This window comes from Vicia villosa, linkage group LG5 (assembly GCF_029867415.1).
Source record: "Vicia villosa cultivar HV-30 ecotype Madison, WI linkage group LG5, Vvil1.0, whole genome shotgun sequence".
NCBI classification, from domain to species: Eukaryota; Viridiplantae; Streptophyta; class Magnoliopsida; order Fabales; family Fabaceae; genus Vicia; species Vicia villosa.
In genome coordinates, this window is record NC_081184.1 from 143165409 (window position 1) to 143180994 (window position 15586).

At 32.4% G+C, this 15586-nt stretch overlaps 1 protein-coding gene and 1 pseudogene across 2 annotated transcripts; both read left to right on the top strand.

Moving 5' to 3' along the window:
- Window positions 1-3981: 3981 nt before the first annotated feature.
- On the top strand, window positions 3982-7973 carry LOC131607628 (fatty acid amide hydrolase-like). 2 transcript variants are annotated; one of them, XM_058879606.1, is made up of 18 exons: window positions 3982-4208; window positions 4357-4463; window positions 4557-4617; window positions 4710-5030; window positions 5113-5190; window positions 5272-5419; window positions 5556-5744; window positions 5831-5902; window positions 5985-6036; window positions 6156-6227; window positions 6347-6427; window positions 6601-6701; window positions 6793-6885; window positions 6974-7042; window positions 7136-7200; window positions 7284-7345; window positions 7425-7520; window positions 7766-7973. In XM_058879606.1, the coding sequence occupies exons 1-18, from the start codon at window positions 4109-4111 to the stop codon at window positions 7826-7828; spliced, it is 1830 nt and encodes a 609-aa protein (XP_058735589.1). In that variant the 5' UTR covers window positions 3982-4108; the 3' UTR covers window positions 7829-7973. The 2 variants fall into 2 exon arrangements, with proteins under 2 accessions (XP_058735589.1, XP_058735590.1); XM_058879607.1 differs by having other exon boundaries at window positions 3987-4208; window positions 4713-5030.
- Window positions 7974-11246: 3273 nt separating this feature from the next.
- On the top strand, window positions 11247-15118 carry LOC131607629 (uncharacterized; annotated as a pseudogene).
- The last annotated feature ends 468 nt before the right edge of the window (window positions 15119-15586 follow it).

Here is a 15586-nt window from a genome sequence, read left to right on the forward strand (position 1 = left end):
TATTATAGTCAACATGAGTTCATGGCTGAGCTGATATCTAACACTTGATTCTTGGTAGTTATAATATTTAACTGATATGATTGTGACATGATTTTAAAAGAAATTGACCAGTCCATTACACAACTGGTTTTATTTGCCCAATTTTACCTTACAGTTGCAGGGTCAGTGAGGAAGTTAACACGATCACATGGTTATGAAACTAGAAAGATGTAACATTAATGCAACTCATTTCCCACACGTCTTACAAAGTTCAAGTTTATTAAATGAACCCCACACATGCACTACAAGACACACCGCTTCTTATTTATAGTTTTCCATTATCACCCATGCAAAAATAAAAATCTCCCATCGTTATCTTATCCTCCTGATACTTTCCTCCACACTTTTCAATTTATACCAATTTGATCATTATCATCATTATTTTCCCAACTGCCATATCATATATTATATTTGGTGTTCGTTGTACATTACATCAACATATCAACACTCTACATGTTAGTAGTTGTACTCCTTAAAATTACTTTCAAAGGGTGAGTAATCTTGAAATTTAGCATACATGTCACTTTACAGAAAGAAAAATTGGACATGATAAAAAGACACACATGGATATGCCTAATGGGTCTTGTCACGAGCTTGATATCTGAACCTTTTACCTAATATGATGATACACTTCCACTCTACTTCACTGGTTTGGTATAACTACTGCAGACAAAGTCTCAGCTTGTGATGATCTTTATAACAAATACATTTTGACCTAGCAAAATTTCTCTCATAAAATCTTACCAAAACCATTAATATATACGAATTCAGTAATACTATGTGTCTTATTTTTACTCAAGTATTAATGCGTCTTCACTTAAAAAAAAAACTGTCGTTTCTACAATTTCTTAGCCATGTTGATTTTTTCCATCACCATCATATTAAATTCAATCATAAAAGGCAAAGTAAAAGCCATTTTTGGATACCAATTTCATTAATAATTGTCCATATGCCCTACAAGTTTAACAAGTTCGATTGCTTCATGTACGCGACTTTAGGAGATGTTTCCACTACAACTCATTAGTAGATGAGAACCGTAATCCCAACCATTTTTTTCACTAGTTAAAGCAAAATATATACAGAGAGCTACAGAAAATCATTAAATGGCCTTGGACTATACATCAATGTTGTCAACCCAAAAAATTCAAAATTGTAGGTCAATATGTTTAAATCTGCTTATCACTATTGGTCAAATCTAAAAAAAAATATTGTGATAGGACTACTTTGATGTCAACAAACAATGATTAAACAACAAACAATGATTAAATATTCTTGTTAAGAAAGTAAGTTAATTTTTTATTTATTTTATATTTCATGTAAAATAAGAGATAAATTTATTAATATATTCTAGATGATATTTAATGAATTAATTTTTCCATATTAAATATTTTTGAACTAAATGAATAATGTATTAAAGTATTAACTTTAAATAGTTGGTTGATGCTAGATTTGGTAGAGAGAACGACGGCGATTGGGAGGAAGTTGTAACCACTTGATGTCAGAACTCCGAACAGACTGTACCTGTGGTGAAAAGTAAAAAAATATATATTTTTATTAATATCACTGATTAAGATTCATGTCATTTTCTTTTTACTTAGAATAATTACTTGAGAGAAAATATTGCATTTACTAACTTGACCAAGAAACCAAAGAAAACTTATAATGCACAAAATAACTCAAATGCTAGCAATGCCATCCTCATTCTAAAATAGTTGAAATAATACACCACCAATTATGAGACATCTTTCTCTTTATGATATTACTTCATCATTTATCAACCACATCAATCCACTTAATGGAAAAAGTAATCATGGATAATTTGACAAATCTATTTCGTTCACCCAGCAAAATTCATTACAATTCTATTGTGTTTAAGAAGACTTTAGAATAATAATTTGACAAATCTATTTCGTTCACCCAACAAAATTCATTACAATTCTATTGTGTTTAAGAAGACTTTAGAATAAGAAAGACGTAATTGATTATGAAAAATTCAATCAAAATTTAGGATGGGTAAAATCTAAAAACCGAAAAGAGTTGTCTTGATGACAATATTTGTCAGAAATTGAGGATACATTAATAATTATATTTTGATGGCATAACAATCACGCTAACTTGAGTATTAAGAGCACATTTTAGAAAACTCATAAACAGAGGGAAAATTTTGTACTCTGATTTGGTTGTCGGTTGCATGTCTATTTGATTGATAAGAAATAAAATTTTCTTTAGGAGTTGTAAGGATATAGCTAATTGAGGATATATAAAATGAGAAAGGTAATATTACTCTTTTTATTAAGAAAGTAGACTTGTCTCTGAAAGAACATAGTCATTGGCTAAGTTTACGATTGTCTCCGCTTTTTCACAACATCGCATATCACATTGAATGTATGATAGCTCAAATTTCTCTCCTTCTCGCCGGCTTCCAAGATAAGTGTGTCAACAACATAGTGACAATAATACTTGAATTTTAAAAGATGATGGTAGTACATTAACGAACTCAAGACAAATAAGTTATGTCAGTGTGGTGTGCAACTCAGGTGATCGATTCTAATTTGATTATTACGGAATATAATATTGTGGAACTTGTCAAACAAGTAACATGTAGATATTCAAGCTCTATCAACATCAATTGCTCTTTATTGAAACATAAGTTTAATAAAATATATTTTTGTGACTCTCTCCATGTCATCGAGTTAGTGGCGGAAAATATATTAAGATTTCATCGGAACTAATTCGAAGTTACCTAATTAAAGAATGAAACTTTTATCATGTGTGGATATTCTTACCAATTTAGGTGCTAATCACAAATAGTCTTCTGTGATGGTGCATGAAAGACTAGCTAGTGTCCGTCTTCAACACCATTAATAGATATTGAAGATAGGTCCTTTATTAGAACATAATATTTTGGTTTTCTCTTTTCCTCATTTAACAAATAAATAAATAAATAAATGAAAGAGTATCAAACTCAACATATTCCATTACTTCATTTAGACGGCTTTAGGATATGGTTTCCCCTACAACCGAGTAGATGAGAATCGTAATTCCAACTAAATTTATCACTAGTTTAAAACCAAACATTTACATAGACCCCTATGACAAAGCATTAAATGGCCGAAATTTATAGGACATTACATCAACGTGTATCTGCCTTCTAGTAGTCAACCCCAAAAATGCTACAACCATCATATATAACAACTTTTTTTCAATGGACCACTCAAATTTTAATGCATTAAAGTAAAAAACCATATATATATATATATATATATATATATATATATATATATATATATATATATATATATATATATATATAAAATAGAATTTGGAATCTTTTATGTATATATAAGCAGGAATGAGTGGTCATTTAAATTACAATTTTAAATTTTAACATTTTCATTTGTAGCATTAATTTATTTAATCTTAAATTTATTTATTTTTGCATTTGATGACGTAGAGTTCTGTCAGGGTCTAAGAGCAGATGATTGGGTGATAGTTTTTGCAATCCTTCGTAAAAGAGGAGTAGATTCTATTTACTCTTGTGTTGAAATACATCATATACCCTTTAATAAATATTTATTAATAAATTCTAAATTTCTTATTTAAACACGTTTAATATTCTATTAAATATAATTAAAGTCAAATATTTTAGATATCTCACCAATAATAATTAATTAAAAATGTAAGTAATTTTTTGAAGTTGTTGAGTTTTAGAAAAGTGTAAAAATTGATCACATTGATGTTTGTCAATTAAATTAACAAACTAAAACAATTTTATATTAATGAAATAGAGTTTTTTTTTTTAAATTTTTTTGAATTTGGAATCTTCTATGTATATATAAGCAGGAATAAGAATAGCAGGAGGAATATAAAGTTGAGTTCTTAGTTCTTTTCATGCAAAATGCTCATTGTTAATGAAAATGACATGTTTTCTAGTAGTTATCAATCCAAATCCAAATCAAAATCATCATTATGAAAATTAGGAATATATATACATCAAGTTCATCTATTTTGTTCATTTTTCCATTTTTCTGTTCATCTTCTAAAGATTAACAAATTCCTTAGACTAATAATGGATTTCTTCAAAACCAAAGGTGTGGTTTACAAGCCTGTGAAAGATGTGAACTTAGGCCCTGATAGCACTGAATTCTATCTCCAAGCCAATGTTAAAGGTTCATAATCTATTCTTTTTTTTAATATATAAGTTTCTTGATTTGGATATGACATGAAATTATTGGTATAGTTTCTTTTATAGAAAGGTTTTTATGATGTTTTTTTCGCTTTCTTAATTGTAATACTCAACAATCATGATCATGATAGCTCCGCGCATGGCTGGAATTTTGATCAAGATTTTCACTTGGTTTTTGGAGAGTATATTTGGAAATTTTCTGTTGTATATATTGAAGAGAAATAATCTTTTTCATAAGGTATGTTTTTCACAAAATTTTGTTCTGATTCAACTTTTTGAACTTTGAGAGACTAGTCAAGTTCTGAGTTTTTTTTTTGGTTTTAATTTGCAGCATATTACAAATGCAGATTTAGAAGAATCACCACTTTATGTTCCCTTACATCAATTTGAAGGTTTCTAAATTATTTTCAACTAGTTTCTTTCAATGATCATAGCTCAGATTTCGTTTCGTGTTAATGTGTTTATGATTTTGAGTTTAATCTAGCAGACCAGAAAGAACAAGAAGTCAAATGCTTGGATTCTGCTTTGACTTCACCAGAAAAAGTTCATCTTGCAATAGATTGTTTACCTACAACTTTAGAAAAACCAATTAATGGAACAAAGCCTTCGTTTAATCGGTGGACCGTAATGGACTATTTCAGAGCCTACACCTCACAAGATATAACACCAAACATTGTTGCAGAAAGATTTATAGCTTCTGTTAATGAATCTTCGAAACCTCCACTTCAAATGGGATTCTTCATCAACTACAATGTTGAAGATATACTGAGACAAGCCAATGAATCGACTCTTCGGTATCAGAAAGGTACTTTATCGAAGCGATTGGACTTGTCTTCCAACCCTCTTCTGAGTTTTGATGCTAATTTGGGGAATGTTGTTTTTTATAGGGGAACCTATCTCTGTGCTTGATGGAGTTCTCGTTGCCATCAAGGATGAAATAGACTGTTTACCATATCCTACTACAGGTAGTGCAAAATTTGAAATGTGTTCGCTCGCAAATTCTATTCACTTGACTCGAGTATTTTTAAACGGTATCTGTCGTGTAGGAGGTACAAAGTGGCTGCACAAACAAAGGCCTTGTAAGGAAGACGCTTGCTGTGTTAAGCGTTTAAGATTATGCGGCGCCATACTTGCTGGAAAGACTAATATGCATGAACTTGGCGCGGGAACTAGCGGTATAAATCCACATTACGGGTAAGAAACCATGAGTTATATATACTATAGTTCTTGTATTCACATTTTTGTTACATTTTTCGGTTTCTTGTCTACTAAGCTATAAAAAAATGAATTTGTATTGACAAGAGCTTGGCTTTTTATTTACACTCCACAGGGCTTCTAGAAATCCATATGATGTCAATAGGATTGCAGGAGGTTCTTCTAGTGGATCTGCTTCGGTGGTGTCCGCAGGGTTGTGTCCTATTGCTCTTGGTGTCGACGGGGGAGGTTCTGTAAGGATGCCAGCAGCAATTTGTGGTGTAGTTGGTCTAAAACCGACTTTTGGTCGCATACCTCATGACGGGTGAGTATTCGATTGAAATATACTTGGGGAGGAATGTCATTGTCATTGTGTAACGATTTAGAATAACGATACTTTGTTACATTCAGAGTTCTTCCTCTAAACTGGACAGTTGGAATGGTTGGAATACTAGCGGGCACGGTTGAGGATTCATTGATCGCGTTAGTACTCGTCCTTTCCATGATTTTTTTTCTTTAAGTTTTAGCATTGGTTTTACAGCTTCTAATATTTCAATATTTACAGTTATGCAGCAATCAGCGGCGAAATTCCGTCTCATCTGCCCTCTAGTTTGCCTGTAAGAAGGAACTTATTCTTTTTAAATTTCAAGTGATTTTGATCACTTGTCAATTTCACAAAATACCGATTTTCTTGTGAATTTGTAAACTAATGAAAGTATTTTAAGCAATACATTAGGCCAAGATAAATCTTCCACTGCTGCCTTTAACAAAGTCCTTATCAGACATCAAGTTGGCAAAGTATGGCAAGGTCAGAAATATCTTTTCACGCTTCGAATATACTTTTTTCGTTTTTTTATTCGTATATTGGAAAAAGTTAGGTTGTTTTAACATTTGTTATGTCACTTAACCACTAATTTCATAAATTAGTGGTTTGATGATTGTAGTGATGATGTCAGATTATGCTGTTCACATGCTCTAAGCAAGCTCCACGGTCGTTTTGGTTGGAAGGTACCTCAAAATATAGTCCAAACTGCATATTTAAGTGCTTATTTCATAAGCGTTTATCATATAAAGTATTTATGTATAAGCTATTCTGAACAAAACATCTAATAAAACCAATGCAACTTTCCTGAGTAAAGTGATTATTTACTAACCTACAAATTTTGTTTTAAATATACAAGATTCAAGATGTAACTTTACCAGAAATCGAAGAAATGCGCCTAGCACATTATGTAACAATTGCATCAGAATGTCACACTTCACTTGATTCCTTTCGAGATAAGTATGTAATTTTAAACCGTTGTGCTTATAATTTATTTCCCTCTAAATTAAGAGGAGTTATGATTACTGACATCATTGAATTACATCCGAAGAAATTTAGCCAAATTCGGATGGGATGCAAGAGTAGCAGTTAAGATCTATGGTGCTTTCAGCAGCATGGAGTATATTAAAGCTCAGAAGATGAGGTAATTTATGACTTAGTTTTCTCATTGAATGATATGAAAAATTACCTGCAAAAGGACTAGTTCATAGTTACGCGTTTTATGAATACAGGAACCGTCAATTGCAGTTTCACAACAAAATATTCTCCGAAGCAGATGTCATTGTGTCGCCAACAACCGGGTTTGTTCCATTTTCTCAAATTTAGCACATTTTTAATATGTAACAGTTTTTTTCTTGGATTACATATGCCTAATGCATATGACAATATGACAGTGTGACTGCATACCAAATTCAAAATGATGCACTCAAGACTGGTGAACTCGACTATGTCAACGGAGGTAACAAACTAATATAACAAACCGACGTAACAAACTATCATAATTGTATTGATAGACTGATTCATTTGTGGCCATTATTTCAGCTGCACTCATTCGGTATTCCATAGCAGGAAACTTCCTTGGACTTCCTGCAGTCACAGTTCCGGTATAACCGATTATAGTCATGTTTTACACTCTCACTTGTCATATTACACTACTCACCTCAATCATGTTTTATGAAACAGGTTGGATATGATAAATTGGGTTTACCAATTGGTCTTCAGTTTATAGGAAAGCCTTGGGCTGAAGCAACACTGATTCACTTAGCATATGCAATGCAGGTATATAATTCCTTGCGTTACAAGTTAATATAAATAAATATAAATTTAGTGGTAATCAAGGTTTTAAAAAACGCGCAACTGCGAATGTGTCTAAAATATAGCAACCTTGCTGTAATGTGACCACAACCGTAATTTAAAGCGCTGCTAAAAGCCTAAAACACAACATGTGTGACCACTTAATTTTGTTAATGAGTGGTGATCCACAATTTTATGAAACTAACATTATGATGTTGTTATGATTACAGACTATATGCTTGTCAGAATACAGAAAGCCAGCTATATTTTATGATCTGCTGAGAAAAAACTAAATAAATTCATTGTGGGCACAACAAGCATTGACCTGTCTATTCAAACAAAGCCAGAGGAAGAGTTATGTTGTCTTTGTTTAATTTGAAGGTAGTTGTTACTATGAAGTTTTCAATGTTTCATCAATTGGAGAAATTTTATGTCCCACCACCTATTCAATTTCAGTACCAAGCATTGCATTTGTATTGGACAATTTGTTTTAAGAAATAAATAAACAAAGAAGTTGTTTGGTTGGATTTAAATGAAATCACGGTATTAATTAATGGTCAATCATCATTCGTGTGATGTACAGTACCTTTTCAAACCATTAATTAGTTAGTTTGAAAATGGACCCTTGTGTCAAAACTCAAATGGTCCCTTTCTTTTATACCTAACTGTATTTCATTGTGTGAGTAAGATGTTTGAAATTTCTGTCTTAAAGTATCTATTACATTACGGAGACAAAATTTATGAGTGTCTTTTCAATAATACTTGCACATAATTAAAATCTAGAGTACTCGGTCCCACTAACTTTAATCAAGTCCATTCATATATGTTTTTCTCCTACTAAACGTCTGAATATCTTTTGACCTAGGTAAAAAATTCACAAACGCTTCTTACTTCACATATAGTCTGACTCGCCGAAATATATGAAATAAGACATTCCTAACTAGTTATTTCGGTATTTGAAATCTAAAAATTCCTTACAATTAATCATGTATTTTCCAAATATATCCAAATACGTCTTGCGACAATGAGAACAAATCTTATCAATAAAAAATAAAAAAATCATAAGACGATATCTAAGAATAGTACGGTACTATATATGTGACATATGTTGGGCTAGTCCATTAATAAAAATAGAAAATTGTTTAACGGACCGCAAACACATTTGTTCTTAAATCAGGCCTTAAGGCTATGTAAAAAAAAATACGGATATGCATCTCCGTGTAACTTATGGAAATGCATCTCCGGACGTTGTTTTAATCAAAAGGGCACCAGACCATTTGTCCTTCCTCACTTCTCAAAATACTCTCTCAAACTCCCAACCTCTCCACTCTCAAACTCTGTAAACTCACATTCTCTCAAACTCATTCAACTCACTTCAAAGTTTCTTCCATCAACATCAAATTGATCAAAGAGCTCACTCAACACCAAACTAAACTCACATTTGATAAGTTTTTGATGTTTCTAAACTTTTTTTATTTCTAAATACATTTGTAGAAATTGAGCATTCAATTAGGTAATAGGTAGTTTAGATATGTTATTTAATCGAACAATATGTTTGATAGGTAGTTTAAATAATCAATTTTGGATGTCTACATGGGGTGCATTTCTTCCATGAACGTTCTTTTGAGATGCAGAACCTTACGAAAATGCATCTTTGAAATTTTCCAACGTATCGATTTCCAAAATCCAATGATGGATCTTTGAAATTTATTACTCTGTTCATTGTGTTTCATATGTATGATGCTTGTTTGGTTGACTTATAGGCATTATGCTGATAACCAAGATAAATTGAGGCACGACAGAGTTGCGCAACATGAATCAATTCAGTGGGGAAAAAGTCGATCATCGCATGCACCTGTCATTTCCAGCCTAGTCGATACGAAATCATCAACTTCTAGGGTTCATGCATTTCTGCATTCGTCTTGCAGAATGGATGCATTACTTTTGTCCTTACCACCATGATTGTTCTGTCGATAAGAGCACACCTTTCGTGTATGACCCTCTTTCTTACAGTGATAACACGCTGACCTTTACCTTTCTTATTTTCAAACTTACCATCTTTCTTCGAGGATTTCCCCTTAACAAACAAACCTTCACCAACAAACGATGGTTTATGCTCATTCCTCTCGTTCAAGTCCTTTGAGTACAAGACAGATTGAACTTTTTCAAAGGTCAAAGAATCTCTTCCATACAAGAGAGTTTCTTTGAAGTGAGCATGATAATGTGGTAAAACACACCAACAACAATAACGTTTGATCTTCATCATCGATCTTGACATCAATATTTTCAAGATCAAGAATCAGCTTGTTGAACATATCCAACTGCTTAGCCAAGACTTTGTCGTCACTCATATTGAATGAATACAGAGCTTGCTTCAGGTAGATGCGAAGGACCAACGATTTGGTGATGTACAAACTTTCGAGTTTCGTCCACACATTTGTCGTCGTCTTCTCCTTTGAAACCTGTCAGAGAACCTTATCACCAAGGCTCAATGCGATGGTGTTGTGGGCTTTCTCTACCATCGGTGTTTTCTCCTTCTCCGTTCACAGTATCCATGGCTGCTGCTATCTTTAATGCTTCTAGAAAACCCCGTCGAATCAATAGGAATTGCATCTTCAAGCGTCACAAACTGAAATCATTCACACCGGTGAATTTCTCAATCTCATACTTCGTTGACGACATCTTCTTCTCCAGGCTAACCGCACCAATTTGTTGTAATGGAGTGACGTCCAGAACAAACCAAAATTATGAGAAAGATTAAGTTTCTTGAACAAACACAAGAAACCCTATTAGGTTTTCACGAAAGAGAGAGAAGAGAAAAGAAGAAAACTAGGATTGGTTATAACTATTTAACTATTCACTTACTCAATAAGGGTTTAAAGATTACAAGTGAATAACAACAATCAACCTCTCTCAACAACTTAGAGAACTAGTTTATTTATAAACTACTAAGCTAACTTAAACAATTGGATTAAACAAACAAGCCCAATTCGATAGGCTAACAATCCTAGCATTTTGACTATTGGATGCTTGAGCGTACTTCGACTACATCATGTAGGACTTCAACATTAATATGTGAACAAACTTCGACAACATATTTAAATTCTATCGAACCAAGAAACTACCCTTGTCGAGACTAAAGATGGATCAAAAATCTTACATTATTAAACCAAATTGCAATTAACTAATAATTGATCGACTCGATATTTTACTAATAGTTTTATAATTAAACCAAACCACAATTAGCCAATAAGTGATCGAACCAGTATTTTACTAACAATTTTAGAAAAAAATCAAGTTAACCAAAAAGTGGCCAAATCAATCTTTTATTGTAAAGATCCCTAAGTGAATAACGAATTGAATACTGAACTAGTGAACTAAGTATTGAAAAACCCTAACCCTCGTAATCGAAGATTGGGAAAGCAAAATCAGAATTGAAGGTCAAAATCACATTTTGTTAATTAGTTTTTTTCGTTTTTCGCTCTGTTTATTATGTTTCTGTGTTTCTGCTGTTATCTGGAAGGTTGATGGATTATGTAGCTGACTAACAATTAGAGAAACCACACCTTTCTATTCAATATTCATCATTATACTTAAAATCAATTGTTAATAATAATCGTTTTATCATCAAAGACCTTAAATTATGCATAAGACATATTAGTGGCTTTTTTTTGTCATATAGGTTGAGTTATAAAACAATTCAATGGCTGAAGAAACACAAGTGACCTTAAAGTTAGTTTCTCCGAGGATGAAGGAGAAGATGGCGATGAAATTCAGCCAGGAATTACTAAATTCTCCGAAGGTTGTAAAGCATTCAAGATGGCCTTCAAGAGTATTATAAAGAAGAGTGTTTCTGATGACTTGTTGGTAAGTTAGGTGATCATACAACATGCTAATGTTTATTGGAGAATTAGAAGATTGGTATTTTTTAAACTTGGACAACTCTATAGGGTCCGGTATTGTCGGCACAAAAGAATCTTGTTATAGAAAAGCTTTGCGGAAGAGGAGGCTGAGCGCAAGGTCAAGGGAGAGGCAAAAAAGGAAAAGCTGATGGTAATTTCAAATTTCAAGTCGACTGATTTTAATGATATCCCAAATAGTACTAAAATTTTGTGTATCTCCAGTTTTCATAGCGCAAAATATTATCTATCTGGTAATCTGTCTGACAATTTCTATCTCATTGGTTGTTACAGCTAGCTGAAAAGGGACATGTCAAGCCTGCTACTTATTTGGACTCGCACGAAAAGTTTCTAATAAGTGTAGCAACCAAAGGAGGTAGATGATCTGCTTTTTCTTTTAAATAGAGGTCTATTTTATTTTTGTTAGTGACTTTCATTTCCTCTTACTGATTTGACTGTTGTTGTGAACATGGACTACTTCCGATTTCTTTCAGTTGTCAAACTGTTCAATGCTGTAAGTCTGTCTTAGCATATAAGCAAATTTTGTTTCCTCCTAATTTTTCACTTCTCTCTCTTTGTTTTGATGTATCTTTAGCATTGTTATATCAAAGTGATTGTTACACCGGTTTCAGGTCAACAAGGCACAAGTTGCTCAGAAAGGACTGGACCCCTCAAAGAATAGGGACGCCAAAGGTAAGTTGTTGCAACAACAAAGTGTGTGACATTAGAAAAGTTCAAGTTAATAGTCCACCTGTAGAATAACTGAATCAAATAATGGAAAAGAAATCTCATTTGGGGGATTAAATGTTTCGGTTTATATAGTATATAGAGAAATTTAACACAATGTCTTTTGAGAAATAAGCTCAGTTTTATTGATTTTGTCAGTGTTATCAAATAGTGGTGCGATAGCATTATAGCGTGGTGGATTTTGAAGAATTCATAAATGAAAAGCGCGACGCTATCCTAGTTTATCTATTAGGTCCTTCGGCCATAGCGGCTGTAACTTCAATACTGGAAAGGAAAATTTTATGTTTTTAAAATAGATAACTGAAGAGTCAGAGTACTATTACTCCTATAATCAGCCTAATACTTAAACCTCTAAAGCATGTATGTGATGTATCTAGAGTGGTTTGTATAGTTTCCATTTTCTATATATTATTGATTTCTTTCAATAGTTTGGATATTTGCCTGCAACGATATCTGGTATTCCACACAGTAGATTTTTGGTGGTCCACTATTTTCTACGATCCACTATTAATAACACTGATTTTTGTTCATGATATCATGCTCTAAGTATTAGAGGAAAAAGTTAACCATTAATCTATTTTTTATATATCTGTTGAAAAATGAGCAGTTGTAACTTGGAACCGTTACTCCCCCAAATGGATCCATCCATTTCAGAGTTCTTTGTTTAGCTTTTAATCTAGTTCTTACCTATCTGTTTTATTATTATGGCTCCTAATATATTCAACTTGCGGCAGAGTTAAGAAAACGCACCAAAGAAGCATTCTTTTCGGAGTTAGGGAAGCCAGCAGTTGGCACCTCTGTAAAGGTGATTGTTACAACTGGTTCTCTTTCAGTCAGTTTTCATTGATAGTCCTTTTTTGTTGACAACATAGGTTTGTTCCTAGTAAAGTAAGAAATTGAGTGCTGGAACAAATTTGAATTTCTTTTTTACAATCCTAATTCATAAATCTTAAGTGTCTATTTTTCTCTTTAGAACCATTAGTGCATGAGCTATAAATTTGATATGTTATTATTTTTATTAGGTCTTCTTCAAAATTATTCGATTTTATCTGATCAGACAAATTGTCAAGTGTCAAACTGGTTAAACTTTGATATATTATGTTCTATTTAGTACACACTGCTATCAGGAGTAAAAGAATAAGATAGATGTTATAGATCTACACTACTATGCTTAATACAATACTAATTTTCTTTGTATAAGCTGCTGCAAGTGTTTCTTGAATATGAAAACTTCCATTTATCGTCTAGTTATCTAATCTCTTGGATTTTGGATTTGCAGGCTAATGCAAGCACGAGCAATGGAGAAGATGAACAACCTTCTTGGGCTCCATTACGAGATAATTATATGCTGACAAGTTCAAGAATAAAGGATTGGGACAAAAACATGGCAGTAAGCATATTTTGAAGTTACTATTATGCTATGATCCAGCTACATTGCTCTTATCATAGTGCTCAACTGCAGGGTAAAAACGAATCAGATGACAATGAAAAGATTTCTGAAGATAGCAGTTCCGATGAAGATTAAGGTTTTGTAACTTGAGAAAGCAGCATTGATGTGTTTCCAGTGGGACAATCAGTCAGAGTTTGAATTTTGTGTTCCATTTCTGTTCATTTGGTTAGTAACAAATGGACTACGGCAAACTTGATGGCTGATTGATTGATATAAGTCACCAATTTTTAATGTGTTCACTAAACCAAATCGACTGAACACGATCAATAGAGTTTCTTTAGCTTTATTAACCAATTGTTTTAGGAATATGATTCTCTGTAGTAATAGACTATTATTTTCAATGGAAGAATGTTACTGTGTTTGTTAGATAATTAGAGAAAAATACAATGCAGAAGCAGATAACTTAAATATGTGCAGTCTTTGATGATGCCTCCTATATAAGTCTTTTGTCATGATCTTTTTTTTGTCAGGACCATTTTGAATAGCTTGATTTCATTGTGTCGACCAACAGGGTTTGTTCCTATGACAGTGTGACTGCAAACCAAATTCAATGTGATGCACTGAAGACTGGGGAACTTGACTATGTCAACGGAGGTATATAGGTTCGATTTAATTTGTATGCACTATCACTGTAAAACAGTTTGCACGTATAATCAATCACATCTCGCCACATTCATGGATAAATTTTGGAAACTAGTATAACAAACTTGCATAATAGAGAGAACGTGTAACAAACTGTCATAATTGAAATGAGTAGTGACTGTAATCTTAGCTGTGCATGCTACTTATAAAGATGTTGGTGACATAAAATCTGATTCGTTTTTCACCATGATTTTCAGCTACACTTATTCGGTATTCCATAGCAGGAAACTTCCTGCTGTCACTGTTCCGGTATAACCGATTATATTCATCCTTTACACTTAAGTTTGTTACATTACACTTTAATAGCAACAATTTTTTGAAAAATCTCAGCCCAATCAGTTTCACTACTCAAACATTGCATTTCTATACTTTTTAAGACAATTTATTTAACAAATAATTAAATAAAGAAGTGGTTCAGTTGGAATTAATTGAAATCACGGAATTAATTAATGGACAATCATCATTCGTGTGATGTACAGTACCTTTTCAAAACATTAATTAGTTAGTTTGGAAATGGACCCTTGTGTCAAAAACTCAAATGGTCCCTTTCATTGCATAAGTATGATGTTTGAAATTTCTGTCTTAAGTTATGTTATTTTATTAGAATCCTAAGACAAAATTTACAAGTTTTTTTTCTCAATAATACTAACACATTATTAAATGTCTATCTAATTGCATGTCAACCACTGCAATATTTTCATTATAAAAAACTATTGCATTTAATCTTTGCCAAGCAAACTTCTCCAATTAACGACTATTTTAGTCTTTTTTCAATGATGAGTATTTTAGTAGAAAGAATCTCAACTCATTTCATTTATAAATACCGAAACAATTCAGAAGTTGGAGGAAAAAAGAATCTCAACTCATTTCATTTATAAATACCGAAACAATTCAGAAGTTGGAGGAAAAAAAGAATCTCAACTCATTTCATTTAAAATTAATTATGGCAAATGCTCATTGCACCTTTATGCCTTCTCTCACACCATTGTAAAAAGACTATAATATTTCTAAGGGAAATACTAATAAGTGTTCCAGGGGCACTCTTTAATAGCTTTAAAAAGTAAGTTTTTCTTGGAAATATGCGTAATTAATGCATCGAAAATTGAAATGGTGAACTTTTGAAAGAATATTTTCTTTATTTAGAATGCTTAAAGAGTGCCCCTGGGGCACTCGTTAGCATGACCCTATTTCTAATATTCAGATATGTATTTTCAAATGCACTTTTTTTCTCGTTCAAATGAAGTAAAATTGGTGAGAGACTCTTATTATGTAAAAATATTGATTTGGAGATGTATTTCCGTATAAATAAAATG